The 15,257-nt window shown below is 34.5% G+C and overlaps 1 protein-coding gene across 2 annotated transcripts; it reads right to left on the bottom strand.

Annotated features, from left to right (window-relative positions):
- Window positions 1–426: 426 nt before the first annotated feature.
- On the bottom strand, window positions 427–14,288 carry LOC127877815 (metal cation symporter ZIP14-like). Of its 2 annotated transcripts, none has more exons than XM_052424073.1 (5): window positions 14,166–14,288; window positions 10,639–10,851; window positions 3,477–3,678; window positions 2,397–2,584; window positions 427–1,785 (listed from the first exon to the last, which is right to left on the bottom strand). In XM_052424073.1, the coding sequence occupies exons 2-5, from the start codon at window positions 10,813–10,815 to the stop codon at window positions 1,621–1,623; spliced, it is 732 nt and encodes a 243-aa protein (XP_052280033.1). In that variant the 5' UTR covers window positions 10,816–10,851; window positions 14,166–14,288; the 3' UTR covers window positions 427–1,620. The 2 variants fall into 2 exon arrangements, with proteins under 2 accessions (XP_052280033.1, XP_052280034.1); XM_052424074.1 differs by having other exon boundaries at window positions 10,639–10,848; window positions 14,166–14,275.
- Between the last annotated feature and the right edge of the window lie 969 nt (window positions 14,289–15,257).

The raw sequence follows: 15,257 nt of genomic DNA, 5'->3' as shown, positions 1-15,257 counted from the left end.
GATGAAAACAAAATTAAACATGACAAAAAGATAAAAATATAACATAATTGTAAAAATTATTTCAAAATGTGTTCTTTGAAGAATATGCATTAAAAGGCTCACTTGCTAGCTCTACAAAAAAACTCACTGCATGTTAAAAAAAGATTGCTTTTAATTACGAAATAGAGAACCCCTGTGATCATAAGTAATATTAATTGCTTGAGAGGGTTATAAATATTAAAGAATGTAATTTTAAATAAATGCTATTGACGGGCAAAGACAAAATATTTGCTGCTGAAAATTACTATGCTAGAACGTAAACTGTCATTCAAGTATAATGTCACTAAAAACAGTAACGCTTAGCGTGTCAATGTCACTCAAAAACCTTGTGCTAAGGGTCAATTTTGCTCAAAGCTCTAGTGTCAGGTGGGTAGTGCTGGGTGTAAATGTAAATAAAAACTCAAGTGCTATGTATGTATAGGACATCCAAAACTCTACTGCTACATATGTAAGTATCACTTATAACTAATGCTAGGTCTGTAAATGTCACTCAAAAATATAGTGCTATGTCTGTAAATGTCACTCAAAACATAAGTGTTGTGTGTAAATTCCACACAAATTCTAGTCTAAGGTGTGTAAATGTTGGTCAAGAATCTAAGGCTATGTGTGTAAATGTCGCTTTTCTTTTGTTAAAAATGGAACATTATCTACTTTGTTCGCAAAAAGCCAATATTTTTGTGCATGTAGCATCTAATGTATGCTGTACGCAATCGTTTGATGCCGTACGCGATATTATTGGGTGGAAATTTTCTCGTGACACAGGAACAATTCATCAAACTGCTTTTTAAAACCTATAAAGGTTCTTAAGTTTTTTAATGGGTTGCGAATGTTTGTTTCTGTACTTGTTTGGATTAATTAATCTTCGCAGAATCGCGCTACATTGCCCGATTAAAACAAATATTGCGAAATATGTTGAAGAAATAACATATAAAACCTACTCACCTTGTAAAATTATTAATGAAATTTCAAAACACCCGGGCCTGAGCGCCACCTCGGAAGTTGCATTGGCTCATGTGATTAACGGTCATGTAAACAGAAGCAAACAAACCAACAGTCCCGTAAAAGAAGTATATAAAAATATTATTTCTGTATAGAATTTCTTAAAAGATTTACATAGATTTAAAACAATATCACAAACAAACTAAAACCAAACATTAAATGCCAACCTTATTGTTTGTACAAAGTTGAAAAAAGTACACTTAAAACATGGGAATTCTTTCACCTGTATAGCTTGCCAACAATAACTTGATAATTGTGAACGTTATTATCATTTTGAATTTTGTCCTACATTAATAATCGATTTTGTTTCACAATGGGTTTCAAAGAATAAACCAATTATAACACTTAGTAAATAGCATATATTCATATTTACTTAACCCTTTTCCACTCAGAGGCAAAGTGAAAATGGCGATGTTCTAACAGCACAAAACCAAAACAGCCTGCGAGTAACTCATTTACAGGTTTTATGCTGTTTGCTGCTGATCAGTAAAGGGTTAAAAGCATTCTAGTATGAAGAAAACTTATGAACATATCAAAATGGCAAGTGGCAATTGTTAGTGTTTGCAAGCTATACTAGCAGTTTTATGAAATGCCTTTGATGGCATTTTCTAGACTACCTCCATATATCGCCATTATCAACATCAAACCGAAGCCAGTAAGGAGTCCTAGATTCTGCAGTATATATATGGTGAAGTGATTCATGTTCTTGTTATCTTCTACTTCCGTGGCAGCATTCATTTCCGGCAACTGAAATAAATGGACATTTAGTCCCATTATTAATGGAATAACGGACAAAAGGTCCAAGGACTAGGGATTGAAGGAGAATATTTTCCCTCACTATGGAATCATGGACAACATGACAAATGTCTACGGAATTCTAAAAAACTGATTCTGAAAGCACGTGACTATGAAATATCTGTCTCAAACTAAGATCGAAACTTTGGCCCAATAGCCCCCCCTAGTGTTAAAGTTGTGTTTTTACTTTTCTTAAGAATGCGATAAATAACAACATGCTAAGCACTTGGACATGGAGCAGCAACTATGACCATTCTTAAGATTCGTTTTCAGTTATTGCATAAACCATTTAACCAATTGCATCATGAGGCTCCAATGGTTAAAGCTTTCTCATTTGTAATTTAGAGTACAGATGGAGAAAAAATATATAAGTCTGTACTACAACAGTTCCTATTTTAGAGGTTGCAAAAAACATTATATTACAGGAACCGTTTCATCCACCAATAATAATAAGTGAAGCTCAACGGAAACAACCAAACATTTATCATGACTATGAGAATAAAAGGAAGATACAACAAAATCAAGACAGCAACTACAAAAGTTGAATCAAATCTAAATCCCACCATATCGACCAGCGATATATACAGGAACATTCCGCCAGCAAATGCGAACACCCAGGTATGTGCAGCTGTGTTTTCACCGAGAAATATCCCCACAATGAGGCCAAGGTAACACATGCAGGCAGACATAAAATTGTACATCAGCGCCTTCTTCATCCTCATTCCAGCATTCAGCAGCACAGCAAAATCACCTACAACAATCACAATATTGATTATTTCTTTTAAAATAATTTTTTAACGACAGATTCCAGTGACAAATGAAAGTGGCTGCATTTTGTTTTTGCATTTTAGGTGCATGAAATGGGAACCAATTAGGTTTTTGTTTAATGTTGCATTATCTTTGGCTATATAACAACAAGAAATAAAACCCTCATGGTGTAATGCCTTCTAATCAGAGCTTTGAATGTTTAATTATAAGCCAAATAGCAATTAAATTGAGCAATAACAGGTTATCAAATACACCCGTCTGACAATCATGAACAATTTTATATAATTTTCAATAACTTGCTTAACCACATATTTTGTACCATCTAACTGCCAATCTTGACCTCAAAATGTTAAATTAATCCTAATGTAGATAATATATCATTTTATGTAATTCAATAAACAAACTAAATCTCAAACAGTTTTCAATCATCATACTTAACAAACTAGAACAGACTTTGTTTCAATCAATTAACTGGCAAACACAAGCTTACATCATGTTTGTTTATCACCTCGCTGGAAAACTTGAGCACATATTTAATGTCGATAATGCAATAAACAAACTAAAACTCAAACATTTTTAAATCATCCTTCAGAAAAAAACTTAAACAGATTTTGTTTCATCAATTAACTGGCAAACATAGGCTTACAGCATTTTTTTTAATAACCTCACTAGAAAACTTATGTACATTTTTAATTACCTCACTTGCAAACTTGAACACTTTATTTTCTAATTGGCAAACTTGAACCAATAGTTTATGAATACCAAACTTGATAAAAATAACACATTTTAAAAATCATGCTACGGACAAACTTTTCTTGAGCACACCTATTGTTTTAAATCATTGTGACACTTGAACTCAAACACGTTTTAATCACCCAATTCATGCGGCAACTCCTCGCAAAATATAGCAATCGAGACTGAAACACCGGCAAGTATGCTCTCCGTGAACGCAGCACCTATTGAAATGCCGTCAATGAAATTGTGGAGTGCGTCACCGAAAATGATCATCCAGGCTACAGGCTGCACCTTTCTGTGGTTGTGGTGATGAGGCTTCCTGACATGGAGTGGCAAGTCCTCCTGAACAAAATAACAAGAGAATGGTTGTTCAGTGTTTTTAGATATATGTTTATAAATCTCTTAACAACTCAGAGACGCACTTTTAACAGGTTTGAAGTCGCTAAGAAAATCAAATTAAATTATTGACCTATGTTACTTGAATTCAGTTTTAAAGGCTTCATTTTAAACCCTAAGATACTTATGAGCAACAAACATCATACAACCTGACTGCGAGTAACTCGCAGGCTGTTCTGGTTTTATGCTGGTTGCATGAGCCATTTCAAAATAGCTTCTGAGATCGAAAGGGTTAACCGTTTACCACTTAGATACGTATTTTGACGCATGTGTAGTCCCTTAGAAAGTTACATCTTACTAAATTAATAAATTTTTAAAGGCTTCATTTCAAACCATTAGTTACTGATAAGCAGCAAACAGCATAAAACTTGAACAGACTGCGAGTAACTTGCAAGCTGTTCTGGTTTTATGCTGTTTGCACATAGCAATTTTCACTTTGCTTCTAAGTGGGGAAGAGTTAAGCAGTGAAAAAAGATTCATTTTCCAACATGTATACATGTTCAACAATCCGATCAAAGTCCCAACAACTTAACCAAAAATATAAGAATGTGTGTTAACAATGTTACTTTTTACAAATTAACCAGTTTGAGGACTTTATAAATATACTTGTTATATAAATCCAATTTATATTATATAAAACATAAGGTTGTAGTTGCATTTAAATAACATATAAGAAAACGAAATTTCTCCTTTGAACGACATAATTGCTCTATTGAAAGGACCTGATACATAACCGCTTGATATTAAATATGAGGTGATTGACATAACAAAAGTGTTGTTTTCCACTAGAAACCCTTTATGACAAGATTCAAATGTGTCATGTTAAGACTTCCTACATAAGTCAGAGAATATTCAATATAAAGAGTACATGTCAGCATTATCGTGTGAATCTCATGTCAATGTATCATGTTATTGTTGTAAGCAACATAAAACACTGTTTTCCAATTGAAAAGACCTGTACTGTGTAGTTCCTATTTTAACAAAGCATAAACTGTATTGTTCAAATGCATGTTAAATCCAATTTAGAAAAGGTAAAAATGGAAATTGTAAAATAAGGTAAGATTGTTTATGCAGACAAAGCCAATAAGCTTATATGCCAATTTATGTTACGAAGCATTGACTAACAAGTTGAAACAAGAAACCGTCGGAGACGGGAGATGCTCCCCAACGTTTTTTGTCACAATATTGCACTATATATTCAGATAAAAGGAAACGTCTTGAGGGGCATAACTTTGGACAAAATAATACGATTGATGGTTTAGCAACTTAAAAATGTCAAAGGGCCATAACTCTCTAAATAAATTATCTAACCAGAACCGACAAAAAATATGCGCATCTCCTCAAGGTAGTTAAGCTTCCCATAAAGCGTCATTGTATTCCAGTCAGTAGTTGGGGAGAAATAGCCCAGACAAGAATTGCACTATATGTACAGTTTATAGGAAATTTCAAAAGGCCATAACTCTATGAAAACTCATCCGACCATAACCGGCTGATAATATGCACATCTCCTGTTGGTAGTGAAGCTTCTCATTAAGTTTCATTGAATTCCCATAATAAGTTGCTGAGAAATAGCTCGGACAAAAATTGCACTATATGTACAATGGAAACTTTCAAAGGGCCATAACTCTGTGAAAAATCTACGACGAGAACCGGCTTATAATATGCACATCCCCTCTTGTTAGTAAAGCTTCCCATAAAGTTTCATTGAATTCCAGTCATAAGTTGCTGAGAAATAGCCCGGACAAGAATTGCACTTTATGTACAGTTAATGGAAAATTTCAAAGGGCCATAACTCGATGAAAATCATCCGACCAGAACAGGCTGATAATATGCACATCTCCTTTTGGTAGTGAAGCTTCCCATAAAGTTTATTTGAATTTCGGTCATTAGTTGCTGAGAACTAGCCCAGACAAGAATTGCACTATATGTACAGTTAATGGAAAATTTCAAAGGGCCATAACTCTGTGAAAAATCATCCGACCAGAACCGGCTGATAATATGCACATCTCCTCTTGGTAGTGAAGCTTCCCATAAAGTTTCATTGAATTCCGGTCATTAATTGCCGAGAAATAGCCCGGACAAAAATTAAGCACGGACGGACGGACACACGCACGGACAGATGAAGCGGCGACTATATGCTACCCCAACAATTTTTTTGGGGGGAGCATATAAAGTTGGGGGAGCATAATAAAAAGAAAGTCTATCGTCGATGGACATTTAAATGCACAAATCCAGTCTTAAGTTTATTTTTTCATCAATATAACTGAAACACATAGGTACCCACAAAAATTGTAGGTCGTATTCTGCAGCAAGTTGTGACAATAAAATTCTAAGTTGAAAAGGGGGAACCTTTGTAAGTTTTAGCGTAGGAGTACAAACGTCACACATGCCTAACTCATGCTATAAGCAACAGCACGTGCAAGTTGGAATGTTGTACATGACAAAGTTAAAGAGAACTTCTGCATACGAATTTGCGCCCAAAGATGCGGTCCATGGTGATACAAGTAATATCCTCTCTACATCGGGGTTATTTATCATCAAGGCAACACGTATTTACTAGTATTTAACCAATATCAACTCAGAGGCAAAGTGAAAATGGCTATGTGCAAACAGATCAAAACCAGAACAGCCTGCTAGTTACTGGTAATAACTACTTTACTACTTTGTAACTACTTTAAAATATTGATTACATACATTGAGTATATATTTGGTTCTAATTAATTAAATAGCAGAAAATCGTACAGAGTTTATGCAGTAAGAATACTCTTCAACTGGAGATGTAAATCCATTGCAGATTCATGATAAAAACATAAGTATATTATAAATCGGTTGGCTCGAATACCGGATGGCCGGAACTTTTATTGACGGTCGCGTCGAGCCATTGGGTTCGACGGTATAAGTGTATAATAACAAACGGACATTAAATAGCTCATACTTTTAAAACAAAAATGAATGTCTAAGATTATAATTGTTGATAATGTCTAATATATTTATACAGTTCAAGTTCAATAGGTTAATGTTCAACCCTTGCTATTAGGAACTTAATATAATATTTCTGCAGAGTAACTGTAATAGCTGGATAAATATACTGTCATTGTATAATACACAGTGCCCGCAAAAAAATGAAAACAAGTTGATTACCTGCTTGGTTGGGTTGCATTTTTCATAAACAAAGAAACTAACGATATGTTGAAGAACAAACAGTAAACGTGTATCTTCAAGCTAATTCACATAGCCATATAAAAAATACTGCCTCACCCACCTTCACCCTTGTTTTTCAACAGACTGGAACAATTTTCACAAATCTGCTGTGATATAAAAATAATTAATGTTCTGACCAAGTTTTATAGAGATTGGATACAACAAATATGACTTCTATGGCGTGTTAATAACCATTTACTACAGCCTTATACCGAAAACTGTCCACTCCTTAGCTGCAATGTTTTTCTTCATGCCGGAACCACTTTCAAACCAAGAGTTTCTAAGAACAAATGTTTTAACCAATTATCTGACCCGCTCACTTGTGACCATATTTTGAGACAAGATTGGACTAAAATGTGACTTCTAGAGAGTTAAAAACCTTTCATTATAGCACCTTGGCATAAATATTTTTCCACCAACTGGAAGCATTTTCTAACCATCCTGAGAAATCATTAGAACAAAATGTTCTGTCTAAGTCTGATAATGATTCAACTATAAATGTGACTTACAGAGTATAAACAAGCTTTTTCTTTTATTGGATAGACCAAGTTTCAGACCTCACTTAACCTGTTTTGAAACTCGGTCAAGATATAATTGGGACACATGTTCTGTTCAAGTTTCAAGGCTTATATTGACCATGGACCACAGACAACACACACCACAAACGGCAGATAAAGAATGTCACAAAAGCTCAACATGAGTACATGATTCTCATGTGAACTAGAAATAACAATAACAAGAGGGTCTGAAGGCCCAAAGTCGCTAACCTGAGATACAAAGAAACGGACTGTTCTGTGCAGCCCAATATATCATAAGAACAATTTTTTTTATCAAGTTTCAATAAGAGTGAACTCTAAACGGCCCCCTGGTGTTTTTCAACAGACTGGAACAATTTTCGAACTCGTCCAAGATCATTAAAACAAATCTTATGACTAAGTTTCATGAAAATTGGACAAAACATGTGACTTTTAGAGTGCTTACAAGTTTTTATTATAGCAATATGAGGAAGTATGCCCCGCCGCCATTTTTTATCAACCGAGAAGTACCAGACTGTTGAACTCGGACCAAATTTCATGAAGTTCGCACAATAAATGTGGCCTCTAGAGTGTTAAAAATATTTTATTATAGCCATAAATAACTATATAAGAACAATTGGCAGCTATGTTTTTCAAGCAACCGGAACCATTTTCGAACTCTTCGAAGATATCATTATCTTCTGACCAAGTTTTATGATGATTGGAAAATAAATGTGACCTCTAGATTATTCACAAGATTTTACAATAGCCATATGAGGAAAAATTCCCTGCCCTCTGGTTGCCATGTTTTTCAACCAACCAGAATCATTTTCGAACTAGTCCAAGATATTATTTGAAACAATCTTCTGACCAAAGTTCATTATGATCAAATGAAAAATGTGGCCTCAAGAGTGTTAACAATGTTTTACTGTAGCCATATATAACACAACAAGGAAAAATGCCCCGCCCCATATCAGCCATGTTTTTCAAGCAACCGGAATCATTTTTTGACTCTTTTATCACATAATTGGGAAAATTCATTTGACCAAGTTTCATGATGATGGGACAATAAATGTTGCCTCTAGAGTGTAAACAATGTTTAACTAAAGCCATATAAAGGACAATTTCCCACTCCATGGTGGCCATGTTTTTCAACAGACCAGAACCATTTTCAAACTAAAGCAAGAAATTATTTACAAGAATTGCGACACCTTAAGTGTTTCGCTGGATTGAATGAGTAGGGAGATTAAATACACGTGTCTGCTTTCCAAAAGCAACGCCGGAAATCAAATAAAATATAAAACCGATTCTGTCTGTGCTTTTGATGATGGTAAGCATAATTCTCACAGAGATTTTATCCCAAAATACTATATAAAAATCATGCATAATTGTACAATTCGATAGGAATAAAATAAAACAGTGTGGTTTAAAATAAGTTTCGATAACAATATTCGTTGCCATTCGAATAGCCTCCTCAAAAATTTCAACTTCATTTCCCATTACTATGATATTAAGTACATTCAAAGAGCAAACTACCGCAGTTTTTCGGACATTATTGTTATAAGCCAAAACACTATTGACTAACTTAACATATTTGTTCTGTATATACCGGATTCTTTGTGATTTAATCAAAACATCCTCATACCTTCGCATAAGATTTTTTTATTAAGTTGCAATACCTTTAGCGCTTTGATTTTATATTACGATCAGTATGACATAATTCGTGTGACTTCATTTCTGTGACGAAACACACTAAGTTTAATTTTCTGGAATTAAAGGACATGTCGAACGCGGTGATTTTGAACAGCAAATTAGTTATTTAAAGCATCGAACAAAATGCAAAACCTATTTCAGAGTGTGTGTTTATCATGCAAAATTGTAAACTTCGACAGAAATTCAATACAACAATGTGGTTAAAATAAGTTTTGATCAAGAAATGGACATGATGGAAGAATAAAAAATTGAAGAGCATTTTGTTTAAAATTCAACTCTAATGTTATCAACATTGGATTAAAGTTGTCATCTTGATTGTTATAAACATTGGTTTGACGATGTCATGGGGGTAAGCGTGCCGTTTTCATACTAAATTACGTTGTTTTTTACAACTCTTGTTAGAGGTAAAATTTTGTCATCAACTTTTTTTACAAAACGGTTTCAGTTGCGATTGATATTTTAATTTTCCCAATTGTGTGTAACGTTTATTAATAATAAGTTTCGATTATTGTGTTGGTTTCTTACTCACTTTTATGATGCTAATGATGTACACGATGCCACATTCTTAGTTGTACGTCATGACTATTACAACAACGATAAATTGTACACACGGCTGACATTTGTAATTATTATATTTAAACAGAATATTTTCTTCTTTGTATATTGAAATAATAACGAGTAACTCAGTTTCTTTGTTGCGCAACAAGATGGCGGTTAGCTAGCGCTTTTCATTACGAGACATCACAATGTTTATGTTCGCGCGTGGTGTTTCCCAGATATGATGAAATGCCATCGAGTAGATCATATATATGCGAAATTTCAGCAATAGTTATGGTTCAGTTTTCCCCATAAACAGTCGTCCAATATATCACTCATTCCATTCCCCCCTGGCAGCAATGTTTTTCAACAAACTTGAACATGTTCAAGGTCTCATTGGGACAAATCTTCTGACTCGATTTTATGAAGATCGACAATAAATGTTGCCTCTATAGTGTTAACAAGGTTTTACAATAGCTATATACAGCCACATAATGAAAAATTCCCGCGGCAATGTTTGTCAAGAATCTAGGGTCATTTTCGTCTATTTTCGAACTAGTCCAAGATATAATTGTGACAAATCTTCTTTGCAAGTTTCATGAAGATAGGACTATAAATGCGGTCTTAATGGTGTTATCACGGTTTAACTAATATGGACATATAAGGATAATTGCCCTGCCCACTAACGGCCATGTTTTTTAACCAACTAGAACCATTTTTGAACTCGTCCAAGATAAATTGGCACAAATCTTCGATCCTAATTTCATGATGATCGGACATTCAAAGGTGGTCTTTAGAGTGTTAACAAGGTAAATAATGACGCTGCAAGATGCACAATGCACGACAGACAAAAGGCGATAACAAAAGCTTACCATGAGCACGAGCACATTGCGCTCAGGTGAGTTAAAACATACACAATTTAAGACACTTGATCCAATACCTGTGTATTTTCGTCCCGCACCTGGTCTATTTCTCTTATAGAAATGCGTGAAGTCCCTGTACTGTCTTTGTCCGAGCCAGATGAATCATTTTCGCCGCACGGTGAAAGATGAGGAAGACCATCAACGTTTTTATTCAGTAGCGGGTCTCTCGTTTGAGGAAACGATGAGAAGTCCATTGCCGCACCCGTATTTCGTGTTCTGTCGTTGTTCTTCTTAAAGTTTGATATAAACATAACATAAAGAATAGCAAGTTAATACCAGAAAACTCGAAAGTTGTTTAAATGGTACACGTAAACATCATCCTATTGATTACACTTCTGTACTTACCAATAAAAAATAACATTTCGACAATGTGGAAAATGATGTTTAAAAAAGCATAAACATTGACAAATAACCGTCAATGTCCTTTCATTAAAATGTATTTGTTTTATTCGTTTCTTCTCAGACGGCTTATGGAAACTTGCTCAGTGACAGCGAACTTTGATCATTCCAAACTTAGAACATTGATACAACAAAAAAATCATTAAACCACAACAAAATTGTAAATTAAATTGTTCAACGTTCTTTGGAGCAATAGAGCGGAAAAAGGTTGATTTAAAAATTAATAAAGTAAAGGTGAGCAAAGAATAGAATACATATTTTTGTCTATACTATATATGAGCGGATCGCCGTATCTGTAACCGCACTGTATAGGAAAAAAATGATAATAACCCACATTTCGTTTCCTCATATATCCCGTCTTTATACAGTACGTTAAACCATTTTAAAATGTCAGGTCCAAAATCGAACCATGCCAAAGTCCGATCAACAAATTCCCATGACAGTGAGTCGAATGCCTTTTCACAATCTATTAGCAGACCCGGGATATTGTTTTCCGCTGTGTAATTAAGAATATCGTAAATACGTTTTTTGTTCTCTCCTTTGAACCTACCCATGCTGAATCCAGTTTGATCGTTGCTTATCAGTTTATCTATGTATAGCTTTATCTTGTTCGCAAAGCATCCGTAACACATTTTATATGCGGTATAAAGTAAAGATATAAGGCACCAGTTCTGCAAAAATTGTCTAGGTTTGTCACCTTTTGGTATGCAGGCAATTATGCTTTGTGTTTGAGTAAATGATAACTTTTTACTTATAAAAGCATGATTAGGAGCTTTGCAAGCAAAAAGTACCCAATTTTGGCCAAATCTTTAAAGAAGTCAATTGTAAAACCAAATGAACTTGGGCTTTTATTGTTTGACATGTTTTTTAGCACAGTCGGAGCCTCATTAAGTGGCATTGGCCCTTCTAGACAATTTGAATGTACCCTTAAAAAGTGTGGGTATTTCTATTTCATTAACATTACTATTTAAATCATTATCATGTACGTTTACATTTTGAGACTGGTATAGTTTTTTTTATAGAATGAGGCAGTCTCTTTCAAAATGTCAGATTGTTATCTTTTACCATTCCTTTTTCATTAATTTTGTTATAGTTTTTGTCTTTTACTTGTATTTTTCAAGGTTACGAAATAGTCTCGAGGGTTTTTCACCAGTTTGAATCCATTCGACTCTGGACCTAATAACCCTTTTAATCTTTCATCATATATATTTTTAAGTTCAGCTTATAAATTATTGATATTTTGAACATTTTCATCAGTGAGATTTGTTTCTAGGTTTTTGATTTCGAGTTTAAGGTGCTGTTCACCATTGTTCGTAAATTGCTTCTTATATGAACTGTATTGTATAGCTTTGCCATATGGTATAAATGTGAGTTGTCGAGAAAAAGTTTATAGTCAATCGTGAATTGTATATCTTGATCTTTAAATTCAGAAACTTGAACATGTTCTTAATTAAAATGTAGTAAAGAGTATATGGACATTACGTGGTTTACATAGCAGTTCGACATATCAAGCGACATCTATGTACAAATGCCTTTTAAAGTGTAAGCTATTCGTAAACAAAATATTTCCCCATTAGTCATAAAACTTTCAAAAAAGTCCCCGGTCCTAGCTATATATATGTGCAGAATCGTAAGAAAACGTGTTTTTATTGAGGATATCACTGAAAATCCGGCTGAAATCGGTGAAAACAAACAATATAGCGATTTTTATTTTGGGGTTGAGTACGGTAAAAAAACGACCTAGTAATTATTAATTATGAATCGACACGTTAATTAAAACCTACACACACAACATTGCGGATACGGGCAAATTTAGCGGAGAGAAGGTAAGAACAAATGCTAAATCTATGTATTTATCGTCCATCCCGTACATAAATGAAAAGGTAGCGGCTGACTAGCCGCTAGGTAGCGGCTACCTAGCCCCTACCTAAAAAGGTAGCCGAAATGGGTATCCAGGAGGTAGCGAAAGTCAGCCATTAGCGGCTAGGTTGCGGCTGAGTAGCCAAAACCTATAGCCGGTACTGGCTCACATAGCCGCTAGCGGCTACTGTACCCAAAAGGTAGCCAGAAACAGAACACGTGAAATATTTTTATTAATTTAACAAATTGTCAGCCGCTAGCGAAAACTGTAGCCAACAAAGTAGCCGAAAACAAACCTTTGGTACAATAACCTATATTAAATAAACAGTCGCTAGCGGACACTGTTGCCAAAAAGTAGCCGAAAATCAAACATGTGTAGAATAATTATATTAAATGAACAAAGTGTCAGACACTGGTGGCAACTGTAGTTAAAATAGTTGTGACAATGCATTACAAATATATTTACACTTATTGTTTAATTCAATCCATTAATTGATCTTATGTTTGCAAATTTTGCTCCTTTTAAGTATAATATTTTATTATTACAAACTGACTGTAACGTTTTAAAAAATCAGATTTGGTTGTTTTCATCATTTTACAGGTTTTCTTTAAAATCCACACAGCACTGTTTCATGTTTTAATATCATCAATAATCAATTTCTCTGCATGCTAAACTTAAATGAAATTTCATTATAGCAGTTGTAATTTCTGGAAAGAAAAGACACAACGTAAAAATATATTCTCTGGTGAAAACAAAGACCAAAGGCGATAATTATGCCAGAAATTCGTACAACTTAAATTCCTTTCTTCATATCTGTCTACACATAAAGGTTGTTAAGATTGCATAACTTTGATTGAGATTTATCAGGTAGTTAAAGGGAAATTACAAACAAAGAAGTTTGGAACTAAATATATATTGGAATACCAGACAAAAGGCTTTCATTCTGCCGAAATTGTAGCCAATGAACGTTTATTTACAATCATCTACACATTGAGGACACTCATCCGTGAACGTTTGATCAAGATCCACCTAGTCATCAAAAAGGAGTTGAAACAACAGCTTCATAGAACTCTGTATTATATGTTGGAAAAACAGACAAAGGACCATATATCTGCCAAAAGTAGTCTCAAAATGCTTTCTTTATGATCATCGAAAAATTAATTGTAACTACACCCAGTGGGCATCAAACGTTTTACGAACGTTGCTGAAACGTAATATTTAGGTTGCAACGTCGGCAACCATTACCGAACATTACCATAACGTTGAATGCATACAAAACATTACCAGGACGTTTCATCATAACGTAGCAAGGACATTTCAGAAACTCTGCATTCTGGTCGCGACATTAGTAACCACTTCCGAACGTTTCTGTAACGTTACAAGCGAAACGTCGGTCGAACGTTTGAGAAGGATGTTGAAACAACGTTGCTACTAGGTAATTGTGCACTCTTTTAGCGTCTGCAGTTTTTTTCTGCAGTTTTCTCCCTTGAATTCAGTATCGCCGCTAGTTTGTTTCCCTTGTATTCAGTATCGCCGCTAGGTCGAATGTATACTTTTTTCTAATAATTATTTTGCTTGTAGGATAATATAAACATTTGTTAACTATCGATCTGTGAATTTTTAACGACACAATATTAAAATGAAAAAAATAAATTAATTCTGCAATGCATATTTTGTCTTGCTTATTGTGTGTTATTGTAACATATTTTTATCAATATATTACAATTTAACACATATACAAATCGTATAATCTCGCTTCAAACTTAAAGATGCTTAAGATGAACTTTTACTCAAAATCGCTGGATAACATAAATTATTTAAGTTTAAGTTAAAACAATTTGCCGAAACTTTTAATTGTCGCGGTGGTGAAGTGGATACCTCATCCGCCTAGCGATCGGGAGTTGGTGGGTTCGATTCCTACTTGGGGAGCATTCTCATTAAACGCTCGACATTGTCCATGTCCATATAAAGCTCAAAAGAGCTGTTGGCAGTGAAAATGTGTTTTGTTTTTACATAAATATATATATTAATTTTTGCAACGTTTAAACGTAGCCAGAAAAGGTAGCCGTTACGTAGTCAGAACAGGTAGCCGAAAGGAAGCCAGAAAAGGCAACCGCTCTATAGCCGCCACTAAGTAGCCGGAAAACTAATTTCCATGTGAAATACTACCCAGCGGCTAGTCAGCCGCTACAGGTAGCGACTGAGTAGCCGCTATGTTGCAGCTAGATAGCCGCTATAGGTAGCCAGAGGCCTTAGATTTCTGTACATATGCTAATAATGCTTAGCGAAATCTAAATATCGATATAATTTGCATAACTCGCGACGCTGCAATGATTGTTGCCTATTGCATGTATTTATGATCATTTATATATTATT

This window comes from Dreissena polymorpha, chromosome 4 (genome assembly GCF_020536995.1).
Source record: "Dreissena polymorpha isolate Duluth1 chromosome 4, UMN_Dpol_1.0, whole genome shotgun sequence".
NCBI lineage: Eukaryota > Metazoa > Mollusca > Bivalvia > Myida > Dreissenidae > Dreissena > Dreissena polymorpha.
This window is presented reverse-complemented; position numbering and strand designations above follow the sequence as displayed.